The 22,955-nt window shown below is 41.4% G+C and overlaps 1 protein-coding gene across 1 annotated transcript; it reads left to right on the forward strand.

Moving 5' to 3' along the window:
- The first annotated feature begins 2,358 nt into the window (after positions 1–2,358).
- Positions 2,359–18,465, forward strand: LARGE2 (LARGE xylosyl- and glucuronyltransferase 2). The gene is made up of 14 exons (XM_070931231.1): positions 2,359–2,481; positions 3,338–3,579; positions 4,889–4,971; positions 5,505–5,628; positions 8,299–8,470; positions 10,551–10,655; positions 12,203–12,315; positions 12,567–12,692; positions 12,861–13,007; positions 13,689–13,852; positions 15,685–15,963; positions 16,328–16,474; positions 17,925–18,120; positions 18,225–18,465. The coding sequence occupies exons 1-14, from the start codon at positions 2,394–2,396 to the stop codon at positions 18,420–18,422; spliced, it is 2,184 nt and encodes a 727-aa protein (XP_070787332.1). The 5' UTR covers positions 2,359–2,393; the 3' UTR covers positions 18,423–18,465.
- Positions 18,466–22,955: the final 4,490 nt, after the last annotated feature.

Genomic DNA, 22,955 nt, shown 5'->3' on the forward strand with positions numbered 1-22,955 from the left:
TGAGCACAGGTATTGGAGCACCTGAGAGGACCTTCTAAATGACCACCTCACCTCTGGGATGTCGGCAATCCACTCTTCAGCCAGTTATAATAGCCGCCTATCTATCAAGAAACAAATTAAAAAGAAAACATTGAAGTTTTTAAAACACTAACAACAAAATAAATGTGTAACCAGAGATAAAAATTGGATGCGATCTAAAAACAAAATTCCCTTGTCACTTTCTTAACCCTCCCCATTTTGGGGAGGGTCTTTTTACTAGCGTCTTAATCCTTCATCATCCTCTAGCTATGCATGGGTATCCCCTTCCAATCCAGCTGCAGGCAGGCAGGCAGGCAAGATTCAGCCACACAGGCTTCAAGCAGATGCAAAATTTTTCCTCTGCATACCTTGGGGAGATGGTGTGGGGGGGAGGGCTGACCGTATGTTGCTGGATTGAAAGCAGCCCTCCAACTTGAAAACAGACTGAGATTTAAAGGTGTTTGGGTCTTTGAGTTATATCATCCGGAAAGCAATGTGAATTAAAAGTACCTTAAACAGCTTCATTAGAAATGCAACAGCTTCTGCCATGTGCAAAACAATCTTGCTGACTTTTCTTAATTGTGTTCATCATAGCCAGATTTCATTCTCGGTGCCCAAAGTCACCCAAGTGAAAGCTTCTATGCTCTCTGATCCTTTAACCATCATGCGGGCTGTTCAATTTTGTATGAACTGTCCAGATCAAATGCAGAATATAAAGGGACAAACCCAGCTTGTTGAAATACACAAAATTCATCAAAAGCACAGCCCCCCCCTCAGTCTTATAGTTTCTGAGGTGTCCCTTCTTTCTCAAAAAGGAAACAAAAAGATCAAAACACATCAGGCCAACAATCAAGAGGCAAACAATACCCCAATCAAAGAAATACCAATTCAGACAAACAAGCTAACAGTAAACAACAACTCAATCAAGGAACTACAAAGACCCTTTCCACCAACACTGACAGAGCAAGCAACTAATATATAAAATGAGAGCAAACCCTACTCTGCTAGAATTGATGATGTTACCTAGCTTGGTAATGAAATGTCTGCAAGAAAACAACCAAGCTCACAGAGCATCAAGGACTCTGCAGGTTATAAGGACTGCAAATAAATAAAAAGACTAGCTAACAATCAAATACATTTCTGTCTGTTGATGAGTGTTATTTTTAACAGCATTTTAATCATATTGGTTATTGATCTTTGATAAGGTTTCTTACAGTATTATGTCCAGAACAGGTGACTTAGTTGCTCTTAAAGGAGCTGCATGCTAGAGCTGTTCAGATTTCAAGAGCACCTCTCTGATGTTTTATAAGACAAGGAATCATTTTTTCAAGTCTTTTGTACCCGCCCGAGAAGAAAAATGTGTCTGCTTGAAGAGCTGCATGAACTTCTGGTACAGAAGCTGGGGGGGGGGGGTGGAGAATCTGTCTGATCTAATGAATAGCAGAAGTGCTGTCCTTTTTTATTTATTTATTTATTTTTAATTTGATTTATATGCCGCCCTTCTCCGGAGACTCAGGGCGGCTTACAATGCGTTAAGCAATAGCCTTCATACTTTTGTATATTTATACAAAGTCAGCTTATTGCCCCCACAAACTGGATCCTCATTTCACCTACCTTAGAAAGGATGAAAGGCTGAGTCAACCTTGAGCCTGGTGAGATTTGAACTTACAGTAATTGCAGACAGCTGGTGTTAATCACAATGCTTTTAGTCTGCTGAGCTACCAGGCCTTCAGTAGCATGAGATCCCAAACACCTCTTCAGAATAATTTCTGATGTGTGACTCACCCTCTTTCCTTTCATTAGGATTTTGCTTGCATCCTGCAGATTTAATTTGCCATCATCCACAAACTCAGGAAACTGTTAGAAGAAGAAGAAGCTTTACTGTTTTTCCAGCTACCGCCTGATTGATGGGGCAAAAGATGCTTGTGGTGTTCTATAACTGTGATTGTCAGTTGCTGTCATTAATCATGAACCACATTATCAGTCTTGATGACCATTCTCCCAGGCTCTGCATGAAGCAAACGTGGCTATTTGGAGAGTTAATGAAACTGCTATCACCAAGAGAGAGAAAGAGACAGTGACTCAAACCACCTGGCCTCTGAATAGATTAAGCAGCAGTGTTGGGTTCTAGTAGAGTTGGGATGCATGCATGTTCATCAAAACTAAATATGGAATGCTTGTTCTCGTGAAGGAGGTGTGTCTTAGCAACTGTTGTTTGCCTGGGCTCTGGAAAGTCCGCATATCAATTTTGGAACTAAGGAAGACTCCTTTGGTTGAAGGATGCCGGTAACACTTCATGTGTTCCTTTACGTTTGCAGGCTAGAGAATGCTGGCTCCAGTGAGGCTGGGTCTGCCCACCTGACCTTTGCCACATCATGCTGTGTCCTTGGCGTGTGAAGCTGAAGCTGCTGCTTGCCACCGTGACTCTGGTTTTCCTCATCTCATGGCTTTACCTCTTTATGGGTAATCTGGAGTTGGAATGGGAGAGGGTCATGGGTGCTATTCAGCAGGTTCTGATAGGTTCTGGAGAACCAGTAGCGGAAATTTTGAGTAGTTTGGGGAACCGGCAAATACCACGTCTGGCTGGTCCCAGAGTGGGATGGGAATGAAGATTTTGCAATATCGTTCCCCCAGGAGTAGGGAGAGAATGGGGATTTTGCAGTATCCTTCCCCTGGAGTGGGGTGGGAATGGAGATTTTGCAGTATCCTTTCCCTGCCATGCCCACCAAGCCACGCCCACAGGACTGGTAGTAAAAAAAAGTTGAATTCCACCATTGGAGAGAGGGTGGTTCCTAAAAATGGGTCCGAGATGGTGGCGAGTATAGACATGATAGCATTTGAAACCTTTGGACAAAGTCTGGCCTGTTTTCTTATGCATTGATTGGGAATTATAGGATTTTTTAAAAGTCTGAAATCTGGAAGATGTAAGACTAGAGAAGGTTTCTATATTTTTAACACGTGATGTGGATTATCCATTTCCTTGAACATTCAGTTTGGTACTCTCTCTCCCCTCCCCCCCCCTTTTGGGATAGTCACCATTTTGTTTAAGCATGGAAGTCTTTAAAAAATAACAAAAAGAGACAGTTTATAGGGAATGTAAGGAAACTAGTAAATTACAAAGCAGTGGGGGAAAAGAGAATGTTTTAAAAGATACAGAATTTTAACTTATCTATATGAATTAAATAAATTATTTGCTTCTGCTGTGATTTGCATTTAAGCTTCTTATTCTGGTTTCATGATATGACATGGAGGCTCAGTGGTCAGAGATGTAGCGTTCTTCCCATTCTCCCGTTTACATTTTTGGGGGTTTCTTCTACAGATGGATGTTCCCTTATGCTGCCCCCGTGCTTTGGGGAACAGTCAAGTCAGTACCTTGACCGTGAAGCCTTGGCATCCCAGGTGCGAAAAATGGAAGAGGAAAATCAACTGTTGAAGCTGAAGCTCAGCCACTCTCAGGCACAGGAGGAGACCTTGGACTTCAACCAGCAGTTCATCAAAGAGCAGGAGGGAAGGAGCAACTATAGTGGTTGCCCTAAACAGAGGATGGTTCGGAAGTGTGAGGTAAAGATGAAACTCATTATCAAGACATCTTGTGGACTGCCTGTTCATGAACAAAGATGTCTGCCCAAATTAGGGAAGTAGTCACAAGAAGCGGCATACTGTAGTCCAATCTCCTTGATAAATTCTGTTCCCTAAACTATTGAACATACTCGTGGTGTTCCCATTCTGGCCCCTTTTTGCTTAAAACGTTCTGTGCTATTTACTTTTCAGAAGTATTTGTGCTCTAATTCACGAGAGCAAGAAGTTGGCAGCCTTCTAGTAATGTGGGATAATTGTTAACTTTGAGGAATGTGAGGGTCAAAGTAGTCAAAGCAAAGTTGCAAATAGAGAGAGTCACATCACACCCTTAGATAGGGTCATGACTCCCTGTTTCTCTCTCCATTATTTTTGGGTAGATACCATTGTTTTTAAAAATACATCAAACCTATTTTATGCTGATGTTGTGATATGTTTCTGGATTCAAAGCAGAATCCTGGTTCGGACCGGATCGCCCAATCCGGTAGCGATGGAGGTGGGTGATTTGAAGAACTGGTAGCAAAAATCCCTGCCCCCCCCATTGCCTAGCTGAGCCATGCAATCATCAGAGGCTTTTTTTTTTAATTTTTAAAAGCATTTTTTCTACAACCTCTTTCGCCGAAAAAAATGCTTTTAAAAGTAAAAAAAAAGCCTCTGATGATCGCGCGGCTCAGCTGGGATCATGAGAGGCTTTTAAAAGCATTTTTTCTACAACCACTGCGGCTGAAGAGGTTATAGAAAAAATGTTTTTAAAAGGAAAAAAAAAGTCTCTGCCGATCAGGCAAGTCAGCTGGGATCCTCAGAGGCTTTAAAAGCATTTTTTTTACAACCTCTTCAGCCGAAGAGGTTGTAGAAAAAATGGTTTTAAAAGTTTTAAAAAAAAAAAGTTGGCCACGCCCACTCAGTCATTACCCCACCACCACCAAGCCACACCCACAGAATCGGTAGTAACAAATTTTACATTTCACCACTGATTCAAAGTGACCCCAAAAATAATTCCAATTTTCAACTCTTGAATCTCGAGGAGGCTTCATGGGATCACAAAATCAGTGCAGGCAAAGAAGTTGTATTAACAGAATAACAGAGTTGGAAGAGTTGGAATCCACTATTAGTTTGCATCTTGCTTCCATTTGTATCTGAACTCTGGTTCTTTAAGGGTTTATTACTGATGGGAACAAAATCCACAGGAGCCTATAGAATGGGGGGTGGAGTAACTTCTAATGGCTTGATTTATAAAAGTGGAAAAGAATTTCATTGGGAGTCAAGCTTGATGGGTTTTTGTGTTTCTGAACAGCTCCTCCACGTTGCCATTGTTTGTGCTGGATACAATGCAAGCCGGGATGTAGTTACCTTGGTGAAATCGATCCTCTTCCACAGGTAACCTGAACATGAAGGGGCAAATGTTGTGATTAATGTCATTCAGTAGCTCTTGAAGTTTTTGGCTCTTTCAGTCTTTAGAATTTGCGGGGCGGGGATTCAAATGTGATGCTGTTCTCCACCTTGGCTTCCAAGCTGCAATTCTGGATACAGGAGAAAAGATGAAGAGAAGGGGAAATTTGGATTTAACCTTCTATCTTTTACATGATCTACTCTGCCCTACCCTGCTCTGCCCAGGAGAGTACCGTGTTTCTCCAAAAATAAGACCCTGTCTTATATATTTTTTTTTGAACCCTGAAATAAACGCTTGGCCTTATTACCATGCGCTCAAAAGCCCGATTGGGCTTATTATCAGGGGAAGTCTTATTTTGGGGGAAACAGGATAGATGAGACTGTAGTGAGTCCCGGGTTTGTGAACTACCATGCCATCATATGATGATGATGAAAAAACATTTGGAGAGAGGGATAGGGCTGTTTTCTTACGTATCTTGCTCCCATTTCTTGTGAGCATAATCTTTATTCTCATTTGATAGGAAGAACCCTCTCCATTTCCATCTCATCACAGACTCAGTGGCCCGACAGATATTACAGACAGTCTTCCAGACCTGGATGGTGCCCTCGGTTCAAGTTAGCTTTTACAATGCTGATGACTTGAAGGTAGGAGAAGGAAATTCCTACTTGAGTTGCCCCTGCCTCCCCTTGCCTATTCCACCCAATCTCACCTCCTTTGGAATGTCCCACTCTTTTTTTTATGCTTATGCCAGTTGCTGTTCTTTCTGTTGTTTTTTTTGAAAACTGGGTGGGAATCTGGGTCACTATTTGGGTGGGTTGAACTTACTTAAGTTGCTCCGCTAACCAAATCAATAATATCATTGGGGCGACATCTGGTGACATCATAGAATAGATTCTTGTCAACTCTGACCGAAGCCATCTTGGCGCTTCAGTGTTGCCATACTGGAGCTGAGGGATAGGGAGGGGGGATTTGAGATAGCTGGGACTTTGTAGCCAAAATAAAATACTTTCTCTTGGGAACCAAGGACATTCTCACACCTGATCAGAGGAAAGAGGAGTGAACCATGTGACTTGATTGTTTTGAGAAAGTGAACAACTTTTAATTAGGTGAAAACGGGGGGAACCTTCAGAGTCAGTTTTCACCAGATCTGTGCCAATATGATATATCCAATAAAGTTATTCTTTGAGGAATCTACCTGCCTCAGAGTTTTGCTTGTTATGGGTCTATTACTTGGAACCCTGACAGGCACTTTCCCCATCCTCAAATATTAAATCTTATGTTCCAAGCTGAAACCCTGGGGGAATGCACTCTGGCCTTTCTCCTTGCAGATTTGTCCAAACAGCAATCTAAACATGGGTGTGCATGTTTTGGTGCCCAAAGCAAGATTGTGCTCTTAGGTCTCCCTGTAGGTGTGCATGCCATAGGTACGCGGGGCTGGAATCTTTCTAACTAGGCTGAAGCTCTACCAAATTATGTTCTGCCTCTGCCTGGATCTTAAACGGACAAGCCTCTTAACATTTCTAGCCATCTCACATTTGAGAACCCCTGAGCCAAGGGAGTGGTTGGAAGTCTGGCATTCATCGGTTCATTTGTGGCAGAGGGAAGAAGGGATGCTAAACTTGTCTCTTTGTCAGTGCCGATACATTGTTTCAGCAAAAAAAAAAAAAAAAAGATCACTTCCATTAATGCAAGATCTTGGATCCAAATGATAATGAATTGTCTTCAAACCTGGGCATAATGAATAAATGTCAAGGCTGCAGCAGTCAACCATCCAGGATATAAAGTTGAAATAATTCATATACATAGAATACCATTCTGCAATTCAGGACTTCTAAGAAGATTAATCTCCTTGGAAAACTAAAACAAGTGCAGAAAATCAAAAGGCTGACTGGAGCAGTTAAATTCAGGAGAGCCATGAAGTTGTCCAAAGGCGTAACATGATATTTAATGATATTTAGTGACTCTAAATGTTCTACTTTAATTTCTCAGCCACTGCCATATACATGTTCTCCATAATCAAACAGAACTAGAAACAGAGAGCATTTTATTCTGGTGCTATGTAGGGGGCTGCATTTATCGATAGTATTACAGGTAGTCCTTGACCTACAGCAGTTTATTTAGTGACCGTTCAAAGTTAAAATGGCAGTGAAAAAAGTGACTTGTGACCATTTTCACACTTATGACCGTTGCCGCATCCCCATGGTCACATGATCAAAATGCAGACACTTGGCAACTGACTCATATTTATGATCTTTGCCGTGTCCAAGGGTCATGTGATCACCTTTTGTAACCTTTTGACAAGCAAAGACAACGAGGAAGCCAGATTCACTTAACAACCGTGTTACTAACTTCAGTGATTCACTTAACAATTGTGGCAAGAATGGTCATAATATGGGGCAAAACTCACTTAACAACTGTCTCACTTAGCAACAGAAATTTTGGGTTCAATTGTGGTCGTAAGTCAAGGACTACCTGTAGATCTTCTGCACTATAAAATAAAAGCCAATCTAGTGTAAGAGAAAAGGCATTCTTCTGCCTCTTTTACATTTACCAACAATGGACAAAAGATAATTACATGACCAATTCATGAAGATGCAAAAGCAGATACTTTTTAGCTAAGAGGAATTGGTGGCTTTTAGTGGGAGGTATTAATATAGTTCTATAGATTAATATAGATGTCCTCAAATGATGGTGAAGACCTGAATCAATACACATTTTGAAACTTTAATCAGCAGGGCAAAATATCTGTGGTCCTCCAAATGTTGCTAAAATTCCTTACATTTTCCACCAAAGCTATGCTGCCTGTGGCTTTTGGAAATTGTAGTTCAGCAGTATTTGGAATGCTATTGGTTCCCCACTCTGACTCTGAACCCCTTAAGAAATGGTAACAGGATTAGCATTGTGAAACATGTAGCTCTTGCACGTACGTGTGTGTGTGTGTGTGTGTGTGTGCAAAAGCATGGGTTGTTTTCTGACAACAGTCACTAGCACGGGCACTGCTTTAAATTGTTTCCTTGTGGAAGCTGCCATTTGAATGTAGGGTGCAATGGCCTGATCATATGTAATTTGTCTTAATGTTGCTGCTGTACCATAAAAGACTAATGATGGCCCAGATACAAGTCACACTATGTGGCCTGTATTCTTTGTAAGCTTCTCTACAACACTCATTTGGGGCTCTGGATCACAGCGGAGACAGAGAGTCTCTTCCTGTGCTAAATAGAATTTCATTAGTCATGGGCCATAGAAGCATTATGATTGGATGTTGATGATCTTGCCATTTTATTCCTCAGTGTCTCTCTCTCTTCTTGCTACAGCCAGACATTTCCTGGATCCCTAACAAACATTACTCTGGAATCTATGGGTTGATGAAGCTGACACTCACTAAAGCTTTGCCCTCTGACCTTTCCAAAGTCATCGTCCTTGATACTGACATCACATTTGCTACTGACATTGCGGAGTTGTGGGCTATCTTTGGGAAGTTCTCAGGTAAGTAAGGGACGGGAGGATTTTTTTTAGATGATCTCAGAATGGAAGTTATGGCTCTCCAAGATGAATATATCAATATGCTTCACATATCAATATGCTGTACTGATATATAGCCAATATAGCTGGTACAAGTTAAACAGTTTCTTGAGATCCACAATTTTACCATTTGGGGGTCTAAAATTCAGACTATTCTTCCCTAATCTGATGCTGTCTAGATAAATTGGAGTTCTGTTCAGGATCCCCAACTAGCCAATCTGATTTATACTTTTGGTGATCTGCTCTGGAGAGTAGTTTAAAATCTACAGGTAGTCCTCGACTTGGTACCAGAATTTCCTTCCTTAAATGATGTTATTATGTTCAATATCACATGGCCACATTGTTTAGCAATGGCAGTCCCAGCACTTTTGGTTGCCGTCATAATTCCAGGTGCATGGGTCATTAAGCGGGGAGAGGAGAGATCCCAGGTAAGGAGCATGGGGGTGCCACAGTGGGGAGGCCCTGGAAGGATCAATGTCAGCTGCATATGATTGCAGTGTGACACAAGCTTAGAGTAGCCAGTGAAAGAGAATGCAAGGTGTGTGAGGATGTAAGGAAGCTGGAGAAAGAATAAACTGTGCCTTGGTGGTGCAGTGGTTAGAATGTAGTACTGCAGGCTACTGCTGCTGACTGCCAGCTATCTGCAATTTGGCAGTTCGAATCTGACCAGGCTCAAGGTTGACTCAGCCTTCCATCCTTCCATAAAATGAGGACTCAGATTGTTGGGGACAATATGCTGACTGTGGAAACCGTTTACAGAGGGGCCGTAAAGCTCTGTGAAGCAGTATATAAGTCTAAGTGCTATTACTATTGCTATTGCTGTGGCTCAGGGGCTTATCCCAGGAAGTGCTGCCCAGCAATATGGCACAGCATGCCCCAGCCCACTCACCCTCACTGCCCTAAAATTCCAAGACCCCTATCACCCTGCACTCCGCCACCCCAGCTGACCTTTGCCTTCTTTGTGCTTCTTTTGCTGCTGAAGTTTGCCCACCCTGGCATTTTGCAAGCCAGCTGGTCACGAGGCCATCTTCCTCAGGTCTTGTGAGTACACAAGAGAACCGCAGGTGCCTCATTCTTGCAATGGTTCAGAAGACCTCACAAACTTTCCAAAGGCTTTGTGAAGCATCACAAGGATGGGACACATAATGCGAAAAACAGTGCAGGTGGCCTTGGGAAGAAGGCCTGGTGTAGCCAACAGCTGTCTCCCGCAGAGTATCATCATCAGGAGGAGGAAGATGGTGTAGGGCAACTGGATGTGCAGGGCAGTAGGAGCAGTTGGATTATGTGCTGTGGGTGGGTGGCCATGGTATGAGGCTGGAGGTGGTATTTCTCAGTAGCAGCACTGGAGCTAAGTACAAGCCTGGGGATAGTGGTAGTTGACAGACTGCTGAAGGCTTCAGGCCTCTAACTTCAGCTGCAGCCCTGCTCAGGTACTAAGGAATGCCATAGTGCAGGCCAGACAAAAGGACATAGATTGGGGGGGGGAGTTTAAGTGCCCCTGTGGCAGTGGTGAAATCCCCTTGGTTCTATCCAGTTCGCCGAACCAGTAGCGCCGGCGGTGGAAGGCTCCGCCCACTCGCTGGGATGTCATTACATCCCTTTTTTTACCATCTGCGCAGGCGCAGAAGGTTCTGTGCACACGTAGAAGAGGCGTGCATGCACATAGCATGTGTGCTCCCACACGGTCCCGTTCCCAAACCAGTAGTGAAGGTAAGTGGATTTCACTTCTGCCCTGTGGTTGTGTAACCACTGTAACTTTACGGGCCAGTCATAACTCACTTTTTAAAGTGCTGTCATATTTTTGAACAGTTGAATGAAATAGTCATAAATTGAGGTCTACTTCTATGGCCTAGTGGTTTGAGCAGGTTTATGGGAAATGTGACATAATATGGATTTGTTTTCTAATCCACCAAGCTGTGCTGTTTTTCCAAATTGTTAAAAAACCAGGAATGGGTGAATCAATTATTGGATTGATTATTAGTGCGGTGAGAATGGGGAAAGTTGCTCCATGCACTGGATCTGATTGGTGTCATCTTTAATCCAGATAAACAGGTGATTGGACTAGTGGAAAACCAAAGTGATTGGTACCTGGGGAATCTCTGGAAGAACCATAAACCATGGCCGGCATTGGATCGTGGTTTCAATACAGGTACACTACACAACAGATATCTGTCTATTCAATTAGAATTACTGGACAATTACTGTATCAACTATTTTTATTTTAAGGCTACGAGTAAGCAGTGAACTGAGCTAGCAAGGCATAATTTGTTTTGTACTATTAAATTTGAAAAAGGAATGCAAGCCAGTCCTTTGGGATAGATGCATAGACAGCCTAGAAGTCAGCTTTGTATCACTAGTTTAAGTAGTCCTCATTTAACAACTACACTTGGGACTGGGAACTTGGTTGTTAAGTGAAGCAGTCTTGAAGTGAAATCATAGCTATTTTATGACCTTACTTCAGCTTTCCTTTGCTTGACAGACCTGCACAGGTCATAAATGTGTGGATTGATTGTGAAGTTACTTTTTCATCACCATAACTGTGAACGATCAGACTCTAAATGAGGACCTACCTATAGTTTATCCTTCCAGTTGTGTTCTCCATGTACGTCGGGAAAGACTATTGTTGACGCATGATGAACGGGGATTAAGAGCAGTGGTGGAATTCAATTTTTTTTACTACCGGTTCTTTGGGCATGGTGTGGCTTGATGGGCGTGGCTTGGGCATGGCAGGGGAAGGATATTGCAAAATCCCCATTCCCACCCCACTCTGGGGCCAGCCAGAGGTGGTATTTGCCTGTTCTCCAAACTACTCAAAATTTCCGCTACCGGTTCTCCTGAACCTGTCAGAACCTGCTGAATAGCACCCCTGATTAAGAGGCAGGAGAAAGAGGAGAATCATTATTCTACCCAGTAATTCTGCCTAAAAATTCTCCCACTGCTAGGACAGTCAGCTGTTGTTGTTTTTTAAACAAAAGCAAGCCTGATAATATTGCCTTAGTAAGTGGGCATGGTGTCAGTGGCATAGAAACATTTTGGTAAACAAATGAACGTTATAACATCGTGATTTGGATAAGTTTGGGGAGCCACAGAGATTGAGCAAGTGTTGTGGCCCGCCAGCAGCCTGCGCGGATTGTTGCTGATCCCGACGATGAAGAGGCTGGTGTGGTGATGCGCCAGCAGCCTGTGCAGCCGGCGCTTGAGTGGTGCCAGAGGCAGGGATTCAGTCAGGGCCTTCAGAACCTCCAGAGGCTCCTTTAAGTGAAGAGGATGAAGAGGAGGAGCCTCTTCTCAATGCACGGGCACGCAGAGCTACCAAAAGGGAGGAGGTCTCCTCGAGAGTAAGGCTTGCGGCTAATTGGCCACGCCCTTAGCCTATTTAAGAAAGAACGCAGCTTGTAACAAGCTGCAGGAAACAACTTTAGTTCGCTAATCATCGCGTTGGGATTTCTCTGCAACCTTGCTTCTGGGCTTTCTGCCAACTCCAGTAAGACTCTGACTATCTTATCTGTGGAATTCTGGCAGGCTGTTAAGAACGCTTCTTAACAGCCGGCATTTGCTAAAACTGCGTTATTTGAGTAAACTAAGTTTTGTTCAGAGTTTGTGTATGCTGTGTTCTTTGGGATCCGTAGCTGGGGCAGAACAGCAATATTATGAAGAACACCTTTCAGGGCTGAGTTTTTGTCTCCTCTTCCATAGGGGTGATCTTGTTGCTGCTGGAGCGTTTGCGCCATCTTGGCTGGGAGCAGTTGTGGCGGGTGACAGCCGAGCAAGAGCTCATGAATATGCTGTCCACCTCACTAGCAGATCAGGCGAGTGTTCTTGGCTTTGTGTGTGTGTGTGTGTGTGTGTGTGTGTGTGTGTGTGTGTGTGCTTTACTGCCCTTTCAATTTTAAGTCCACAATGTGCCTTTCATTTCAATTTAGGCAGAGAAAGATTAGATGTTGCCATTTGACAAAAACACTAATTTGTTTCCTTTTGATGTGACTCCACACTTGCTTTTATCCTGGAGCTTTCTCCTCTTCCAGAGTGCCCAGTGTGCCAACTGCAATCTCTCTTCTAGGACATCTTTAACGCGGTGATTAAACAAAAGCCAGCCCTTGTGTACCGGCTCCCTTGCTTCTGGAATGTGCAACTCTCTGACCATACCCGTTCAGAGCAGTGCTACACGGAGGTGTCGGATCTTAAGGTGAGCTGGCTGAGACTTTGCTGATCTCCTTTTGTAACCGGGGGAAAACCTTGGATTTCTGTCTTGCTGAAACTTTCAGCATTCTGTAGTTTAGGTAAAGGGAGTGCTGGGAAGGCCTGTCTGTTGCTGGAGGTGTTAGCCTTGGTCACTTTAGCTTTCTGTCTTCAGGTGATTCATTGGAACTCTCCCAAGAAGCTGCGAGTCAAAAATAAGCATGTGGAATTCTTTCGGAACCTTTATTTGACCTTCTTAGAGTACGATGGCAACTTGTTGCGCAGAGAGCTGTTTGGCTGTGCCAACTTGCCCAGTGGCCAGGTGAGAGGCTTCCCGATCTTCTTCCTCCTCGTTATGTCTGAAATTGGGAATTTTTTAATTCATTTAGCTAATTTAATCTGCATATGAGAAACCATGGAAGAGGAGGAAGTTACCAGGGGGATTACTGGAAGGGAACTATCACACAGGGGTTGCATTAACCTATATTAATCCACCAACAAACACATTGTCTTGATCACTGCTGCCAAGATAAAAATGAGCAGGGCCTTCTGAATTATTTGGGCAATACCTGAGGGCTGTTTGAAGTTCCTTGGTTGTTCACCTGTGCTACAGTCAATAGCATATTAAAGATGCATAGTGATTACATGCAATGGTGGGTTTTAGAATTTTTTACAATCGGTTCTGTGGGTGTGGCTTGGTGGGCGTGGCAGGGAAAGGATACTGTAAAATCTCCATTCCCTCCCCAATCCAGGGGAAGGTTACTGCAAAATCCCCATTACCTCCCGATCAGCTGGGACTCGGGAGGCAGAGAATAGATGGGGGCAGGGCCAGTCAGGGGTGGTATTTACCGGTTCTCCGAACTACTCAAAATTTCCACTACCGGTTCTCCAGAACTGGTCAGAACTTGCTGAAGCCCACCTCTGATTACATATCGTTCTTGACCAACTGTTTTATTTTGAGATCTCATTCTGTGTCTCAAATACACTCCTATATAAATTTTAGCTCCAGGAAGCTTTGGAAGAGCTGGATGAAGACGATCCTTGCTATGATTTTCGGAGGCAAAGCCTTATTCAGCACCGCGTCCATCTCTTCTTCCTGCAATATGAATTTTCAGGGTCAGCTGATGAAATAGATGTAACTCTCATAGCTCAGCTGTCCATGGACAGGTACCAGATGGGGGGAAACAGAAGGGTGTGGAGGCATGCTTCTTTCAGGGATTCCTTTCATTGGTGTAGAACTGGAATTCCATCAGATTGTTGTGCTTTCATTTGGCACTTTGAGCTTAAAAGTGAGAAAATTTACTATAATCTTAGCATATGCAAAATATAATAGTATTCAGCTTTTCAAATATTTTTAATAACAGAGCTTGCTGAGAATTATTTGGTTAACATGACACACAACCAGTATCCAGTAAAGATTAATCCAAAAGGGGATCCACCAAGAGTTGGGAGTCCAATATTAATTTTTGTTGAAAATCATGAGGGAAAGATATGTAAATCTTAAACTAAAATATCCAGACTTTATTGTTTCCTTCCTTCTTTGATAGAATATCATACCTGAGGTAGCATCAGATGACAACTATAATCCATAAAGTGAAAGTCTTGATAAAAAGATAAATGTAGCCTGTGCCCAGTTGATAGATCATGTGAGAGGCCCACATAGGCCATTTTGTATTTTCATCATGAGGGAAGGCAAGATACGAAATGATTTTGCCTGCAATGTTTACAAGGTTCCTTCTGACCTTTGCATGTGATGGTAGTAAATCCCATTGTCAGAGGACACCCAATTAATATTTTTAGATCATCTATGAGAGTTTAGGGGTAACTTTTTTAATTTGTGAATTTTATGGGTAACGGGGTTTTAAAATTGGAGAAGCCTAAGATAATTTAATTCTGTTTTAATGCATTTTAATATTTGTATTGTGTGTTTTTAATCTTGGCTGTTCACCGCCCCGAGTCCTTCGGGAGAGGGGGCGGTATAAAAATTTAATAAATAAATAAAATAATAAAAAATAAAAACTATTCTATAACCAGCCATAGTCAAATGTTCAATCTTCATTTTTTCCCTGCCCCACAAGCCTAGTTAAGGGGTGTTACATTGGTTCCCAAGATCAACCAGTTTGGTACTAGGAAAGCATGGTAAGCTCTTAGCAGTTAGGAGAGGAATTAATTTGCCCCAATCCTGAATCCTGAGCCAAGTAGAGCAGCTTCAACTATTTGATGTTTCTTTTATCCTCTCCTTTGTATTAGATGTGCCCTTCTTGAATTGAGGCATCCTTAAAATACTTTGTTAGGAAATGCTGAGATTTTAGCTTTGCATCCCTTAACTTGAGCCAAAATTGTAAAGTAATCTGTTTTCTGGACAGAATCAATTATGGAAGGCAAATGATTAGACCCAATTAACAAAAGGTCTGCATGAGTCACCAAATGAGTTTAGTGGTGCAAATTGGATGGGGAGAGCATGTTTAAAGAGCATGTTTTGACATTGACACGGAAGCTGCAGAAAATCAGTTCTTTCCAGACTGATTGTATAAATTTGTGTACCTGTTAAAATCAAAGATAAAATATTATTAATATTAAAACAAGGATATTTCCTACCTACATTTGATTTTTAATTTTGTGTAAATAGTATTTGGTCTTAGGATACAGTGCTGATTGCACTTTTTCAGAATATCACAGAAAAATTGATTGTCTGAACACAAATCCTCGTGCTTGCCGTAATATGAGCATTCCTGAAATACCTATTTCTAAGGTATCTGTTATTTTCATATTCAAATGTAGACAAAGCTGGCATGGTATTGGCGAAGCAGTAGGAAAGGGAGAAAACAAAACTTTAAAAATGAGGCAATGGAACATCACCAAAATTACATTTGGGAACCAAAGAGCATTTAAATTGTATTTTAGAAGGGTTTTGGGGGCCTGGGATGTCTGGGTTCTATAGCTTTTTGTTGACTAATGATAATATGTGATGCTCTCAATTTGTCTTATTGATTTTGCAGGTTGCAGATGCTGGAAGCGATATGTAAACACTGGACAGGCCCCATTAGCCTGGCTTTGTACATGTCTGATGCGGAGGCCCAGCAGTTTCTACGCTATGCTCAAGCATCGGAGGTGCTGAGTAACCGTCAGAATGTTGCCTATCACATTGTATACAAGGAAGGGCAGTTTTACCCAGTCAACTTCTTGCGCAACCTGGCCCTGAAAAATGCACAGACCTCCCATGTTTTTCTGATGGATATCGATTTCCTGCCTATGTACGGCCTCTATGATTATCTCAGGTGTGTCTTCTTGAGGTCCAAAGTGGATCAAGGCAACAATATGGTTTTCAACGGAATCTCCGAAAAATCTAAGAAATTGTGACGTCCCTAGTCTTTTCTTCAGTGTCCCTCCACATAGGTCTTGATTCTCCCCTTTAGCTGGTGTCAAGTTTCTTCATTGTGAAGAAGTTGTTGCCTTCTTCATTTCCTCTTTCCACTGATGTTGCAGTTGACTGCAGTTGTTGGCCATGCTGACCCCGGAGGAGTCCATGAGCCTATGTTAGTTTTATTCTAATGTATTCCTTAGGCAAAAAAAATATGTCAATCCTAATACCCTCCAGAGTGTTTGAAATCTTGAAATGTTCTGTTTGCAATTTGTCTCCAGGTCCTCCATCATGCAGCTGGAGCTGCCCCCAAAGAAGGTAGCACTCATAGTGCCTGCATTTGAGACTCTGCATTACCGCCTCAACTTTCCTAAATCCAAAGCGGAGCTGCTCACCATGCTGGACATGGGCTCCCTCTATACTTTCAGGTAAGTGCTGATCAGAAAAGATCCATTTTCAAGAACCAAAAATTGGGTTAAACAATTGCTGGACCATGTTTAGCAACTAAAGGGCAGAACCAGTTTCATAGTTTTCTTCAGTAACTTATGCACCAAGATTTAGCTGGTTATTTGAAATAGATTCATTAATTCAGTCCCTGTCTATGAATATATTTTCTCTTCTCCCTGTTCAACTTATGTTCAGCCCCAGGGGTGGTATTGACTTACATTTGCTACCAGTTCACAAATGTGAGTGCTTGCGCACGACGCCTCTGTGCATGCGCATGCCTAGAGCATAAAAAATGGGATGTGATGGTGGGTGAGCGGAGCCTCCCGCAGCCGCTGCTACCGGTTTGCCCGAACCGGAAAGAACTGGCTGAATACCACCACTGTTCAGCCCTCTCATTTTCTGGCACTATTTCCTTTCAGACTTTTTTTCCCCCCATTTCTCATGACCGTTTCGTACTCTGCATTTCTCAGATCATTTAAACCATTTTCTCTTCCCAATTTTTGCCCCTTCTCCCCCCCTCCCCACAAATCTCTTTACTACTCTACTTCCATTGCCTTTCTTTCTTTATAGTGAAATAAATCTAATAGCTTGGTTACCATTGATACTTTAGAGTATGATAATCTGTTTTGGTCTCCCCCGCCCCATTATCTCCCATTTGTTTCCAGGCGTAATAAAAATGGCTGGTTTTGTCTGTAATATGTTTTGATATATACCAGGAAAAAAGGCTGCTTCTCCCACACAATCCAATTCATCCTAAATGATTAGGTGGTTAGAATCTTGCTTCTGTGTCCTTCTGTTTGCTTGGGAAAAAATGTCCATCTTTACTCTCAAATCATTGTGAAACCCAAAAGAAATCAGAATTCTGCTGAAATTCAATGGGAAAGGTCTGAGCTTTAGCAGCACAATGTCAGTTTCTTTGGTTTGGGGTAGTAAGTTGAATTGGGAGTTTTCTTCCTAGAATATCTGTGCTCCCACTTTTATTTTTGCAAAGGCACAAGACCTGAGATAAGGCCAGTTTCATTGGGATTGTGGTATTCTCTTACACTCTCTCACATGGGTAGCCTTTCTTTGGAACAGTTTGTATCCTAAAATAAGGAATGTGCCCAAAACATTTTTATTTTGCAGAGCATTTGAATGTTGATCGTACTGAGCTGTCCTAAGACATTAATTGGATTGTCGGGAATTTTTAATTGTTATATATTTATTGTATGGCATTGTAAACCCATTGGAAAGTGAATGCTTAGTAAATAATTGTATAAAAAAATGAACATAATATTTTGTGACAATCCAAGAAGTGTGACTTTTGATAGAGGTAATAAGGAAATCTGATTAATCTAAGCTGGTTTTTCAATCTCTTAGTTTTCAGTATAGGAACCAGATTAAAGTATTTTCACTTAGTGTTTTCCCAATGATGTATATTTTTGTGTACAGGTATCACGTGTGGCCCCAGGGCCATGCTCCAACAGATTATGCCAAATGGCGGACAGCCACAGTGCCGTATCAAGTGGAATGGCAACCACAGTTTGAGCCTTACGTTGTAGTAAGGCGTGATTGTCCCCTCTATGACCAGCGGTTTGTAGGCTTTGGCTGGAACAAGGTGTCTCACATCATGGAGCTTGATGCTCAGGTGAGTATGTGAGTGGACAGATGTCCACTATCTGTCCTTTTTGTTGAGGAAGACCAGGGCTAAAGAGAATGGCTTCCTGTCAGCCACTTCCTACCTTTTCACAGGAGTATGAGCTGCTTGTCCTGCCCAACGCCTTCATGATCCATATGCCTCACGCTCCTAGTTTTGACATCTCCAAATTCCGCCAGAGTACTAGCTATCGGAACTGCCTCCAGACTCTGAGGGAAGAATTCCATCAGGACCTGTCCCGCAAGTATGGTGCGGCGGCACTAAAATACCTCACTGCAGAGAGAAGTTTATGAATGGCAACCAGAATACCAAAGGATCGTGTGACCTGCAAATGGACGAGGCTCAAGACTTCTTGGAGAGAAACTCATCAGAAGCCCAGTCCTCCTAGCTATGGTGACCTAATGGTACGGCCATGCCTAGATTGTGAATGGAATTTTAGCCACAGCTGTCATTCGGGGCTATATTTTGTGGCAAATTCTATTCTCAGATTAACTAGGCAAATTACATTTGTATGCATCTTCCTTTTTTTTACAGATTGTTCCCAGATTAAGAGGAAGTCAGAGGAAAAGAGAGGGAAAGTGTGTGGCTTAAGTGCTCCCCCTTTCTCACATGCACTGTTTTAAATCAGTGCTTGTGTTCACCGACATTCAATGATGGAAAGGAACACTTTTGTTCATAATTGTAGCATTTTTTTTCTCTTTCTGTTTATGAAATAGCAAGGGCTGCCATTACTGTTTTCTAGTGTCTTCTCTTTGCCCGTTGTTCTCTAGCCTTTGTTCTTAACATATTTTATAAGAGAAGCGGCTCTAATGGCTCAAATCAGAGCTGAAAGGGGCTGCCCTGTTCAGTGCAGGAGTCCAAATTAAACAGACAGATGGTTATTTAGTCTTCAGTTGAATGGATCCATGAAGGGAAGTCCATCAGATTTCTGAGTAGTATAATTGATTTGGACTGTCAAGTGACCTTCGGAAGCAATCTACTTGTAAAACCTGTTGGGTAACACAAGTTAGGAGAGGGTGCTGTCCTGCTCTTTGATTTTCCTCTGGGTTTTTTTTTTTCTTTTTTATACATTCAGTTGGCCGCTATGGAAACTGAATGGGGAACCTAGGTAAACTTCTGATGATATTACCTAGTTTGGATAATGAAACATCTGCAAGAAAACTATCAATCTCAGAGAGCACCAAGGACCCCTCAGATTTTATTTCTAGCCTCATCCCCTTTTTCGTTTTGGCATTTCCCTGAAAATCAAATTTGAAGCAAGACAATTCATTTAATGTTAATGTTGATCTTTTTTCTTTTCCTACCTGCCTCTGAATATTTCTCAGCATTTGCAAGAGAAACTACCCTGTGTTTCTTACTTATCTGTTTAGTTATAGCCATATTGATTGAAGAGCTTTTTGTGCTTAACAGTATTCTAAAACAAGAACCTTATGTCACGCGGGGAAAAAGATTAAATGAAAAGAAATCCATACTACATATTTAGCTGAGAATATATGGCATAAAGTAATGCTTTATGCCATATACAGTGATGCTTAAAAAATTCTAAAAAACTCTTGAATTTTCAATAGTTCTGTGTAAATAGGAGCTAAAACGTTATCTGTTCTCCACCCAACTCCTAACACACGATAAAAAGAACCCAATTAAACAAATGAGTCAAAATACAGTACAGATTCATTGATTTATTGCGCAAAGTGATCCAAAGGTACATATTTATATGTGACAAATGACTGTGAAAGTTTGCTTTCAGTAGCTATCATGTCAGCCACCCAAACCTGGGTAGCAGTAGCTGTAACTAAACATTTTCAACAACTATTGATCTGTATTACACACTCTACTGGTGGAAGTTTAGCCTACTCCTCCTTATGAAACAGGTTTAATTTAAGGTTGTTGGCAGGTTTCCTTGCACAAGTTGCCTATTTTGGATCCCTTCTATGACTTTTTTTTTTTTTATAAAGTTTTTTTCCCCACACGTTTTTATGTGATTGAAATCAGAACTTTGACTTGCCCTTCCAAACCATTTTTATGTCTCGGGTCATCATCTTGCTGCATGATCCACGTTCTCTTGAGCTTCAGTTCCAGGACATTTTTCTGTATAATTTGGTGGCATAATTCAGAATTATAGTTCCATCAACGATGGCAAATCATCCTGGCCTAGAGGCCCAAACCTGATACCAGCACTGCATTTCACAAATGGGTTAAAATCCTTATGCTGAAATGCAGCATTTGCTTTTTGCCAAACGCTTTTCATACAAGCTAAAATGTTTCTGTTTTGATCTCATCCATCCACACAACATTTTTCCAATAGACTTTGACTTATCTGTGTATTCTTTCACAGACTGTAGAGAGGCAGCAATTGTTTTTATTTTCTTTTTGAGAGTAGTGGCTTTCTCCTTACAACGTTGCCATACATACCACAGTTATCCACTATTCTGCCATGCTAGTCATCAATGCAAGAAAGGCCTCTTGGTTCCTTAAGTGTTTCCTGGGGGCTCTTTGAGACTTCCTGGAATATTTCACACCTTGCTCTTGGGATGATGCTTGGTCAACAACTCCTGGGTAGGGTAACAATAGTTGCTTCCATATGATCTGCCCAATAGTGGACTGGTGAAATACAAAGTCTTTGGAAATAGTTTTGTGATTTTTTTCCAGTCTGATGAGCATCAACAACTGTTTTTCAAAAGCCTTCAGAAATCTTTTGTTTGAGCCCTGACACACTTCTACACCCCTGTGCTGTGAAGATTGTAGAATTGTTTTTTAAAATAAGGTAGAACTTCCCATGCTCACACCTGATTATCATTACATTGATTTAACTACCTGACTCTATTTGTCTCTTTAAATAAATAAATAAATAAATAAATAAATAAATAAATAAATAAATAAATAAATAAATAAATAAATAAATAAATTGATCATCCTAGAGCAGATAGGTCAAACTGGCAGATCACAGGCAGGCCACGGCCACCCCAGCTCTGCTAGGGGGAAAAATGTCACGTTACGTCACATGATGGCAACATGACACCGCGGTTTGACACCCGTGTCCTAGAGTTTCATACACTTTTGCCACACACACAAATATGTAGATTTGGATCATTTTTCTCAATGTATTAATGAGCAAATATTTTCAACTCATTTCTTAATTGTGTTCTTATCTAGTTTTAGGAAGTGTGCAGGATGATCTAGAAGACATTTTAGATCATGTTTATGCAGAAATACTGAGAATTCAAGATTTCATGAACTTTTAAGCACCACTGTAGTACAGGTAGTCCTCAACTTAGAACAGTTTGCTTTGTGGCCGTTTGAAGTTACAAAGGCACTGAAAAAAGCAACATAACCATTTTTTTTATACTTATGACCGTTGCAGCATTCCTGTGGTCATGTGATCAAAATTCAGATGCCTGACAACTGGCTCATATTTACGACAGTTGCAGTGTCCTGAGGTTATGTGATCCCCTTTTGTGACCTAACAAACTCAATACGGAAGCCAGATTCACTTAACTGGCGTAGTTACTAATTTAACTACCGCAGCGATTCACTCATCAAATGTGGTGGGAAAAAAATCATAGAGCAAAACTCACTTAACAAATTTTTCACTTAGCAACATACATTTGGGGCTCAATTGTCGTAAGTTGAGGCCTACCTGTACTGAGTTTTTGAATTAGGCTCGGCTAAGCAAATGCTTTTGAAAAATTTAAGGAGGTATTTTTGAAGTAAAATTTCCTTTCTGTTGCCTCTTTTCATTGTTCTGCCATCTAAAAGTGGTGATTGTGCCGTTATGCCACACAGAAGCTCTATTTGACTTCTGCACTCACAAAATCACCTTAGTGCAGCTTAATTTACTGCTCAACACTGCCAAGCAAACTCTTTCCTCTCCATGGAGGAAAGTGAAGTTCATCCAAGGCCCTTCATATTTCCCATCCCTAAATTACAACAGAGTTCCCTGCCCTAGCGATGGAGCTAGAGTTTCAATTTGTAGGCAGCTGAATCTTTGCAGTCTTGGAAGTCTTTTCCTACACACTGTCATTTGTATAGAAGCCTAGGGAATCTGATCAAAAAATCAGATTCAAAAATCAAAGAACACCTGTTCTTTGATTGGAAAAACCTAGAGTTCCAAGATGGTAAACATTTGGCTTGCAGTACTTCGGATGTTATTAAAAAGAAGCGATTTGGAACGTGTGTGAGCACGAAAGCATCTTCCACTCATTAAAGCAGCATTGTCTTCAGGATCATGTAACTGCAGAAGTCTCCTGGAAACGGAAAAAGCTATTTTATTGAGTTACAGACAGTGTATTTGTACTGCTGTGTATTCTGAAGCACATCTTCTGAATCAGATCCAAGGATTGCACAACCCTTATAACAATGTGCTTTTAATGAATGCTATACTGGATTGTGTGTTGGGAGCAGCTTCAACCTAGCACTTGTTCATAGTTATGAAACACTGGATTACAAGGAGTTGGTTCTTCAGTTACTATTTATATAATTTAAACTGATTTCTCACTACATGTAAATTGTGCTTCTTGAATTTTCTAACTGTTCCTTTTTATCTTTGTGTTCTGGAGAATCTCCGGTACTTTCTGCTGCTAGGCTGTTTCTTCTGATTTTTCTGGTATTAAACTGGAATGTAAAAGTGATGGGACTGAAATGTTCCATCCTAATTTAAGGTGGAGTCATATAAATATTGATCCTAGTCCAAGTTGAAAATATAGAGAACTGGTTGTATTTCTTGCCTTTTTTTAAAAAAAATAAATAAATAAAAGTTTTTAGAAATTACTTTTCAAGCCTCTGGTTGGAATTGTGTGATTATTTCTTGCTAAAGAAACCCTAAACTA

The sequence above is a fragment of the Pituophis catenifer genome, unplaced genomic scaffold (genome assembly GCF_029215685.1).
Source record: "Pituophis catenifer annectens isolate HBS135680 unplaced genomic scaffold, rPitCat1.0.hap2 SCAF_1, whole genome shotgun sequence".
NCBI classification, from domain to species: Eukaryota; Metazoa; Chordata; class Lepidosauria; order Squamata; family Colubridae; genus Pituophis; species Pituophis catenifer.

Excerpts from the sequence above, each read along its gene's own strand:
- LARGE2 (XM_070931231.1), top strand. The coding sequence starts at position 2,394 with ATGCTGTGTCCTTGGCGTGTGAAGCTGAAGCTGCTGCTTGCCACCGTG. Across the intron at positions 5,629-8,298 it reads ACAATGCTGATGACTTGAAG|CCAGACATTTCCTGGATCCC; the intron begins GTAGGAGAAGGA and ends TTCTTGCTACAG. Across the intron at positions 10,656-12,202 it reads GGATCGTGGTTTCAATACAG|GGGTGATCTTGTTGCTGCTG; the intron begins GTACACTACACA and ends CCTCTTCCATAG.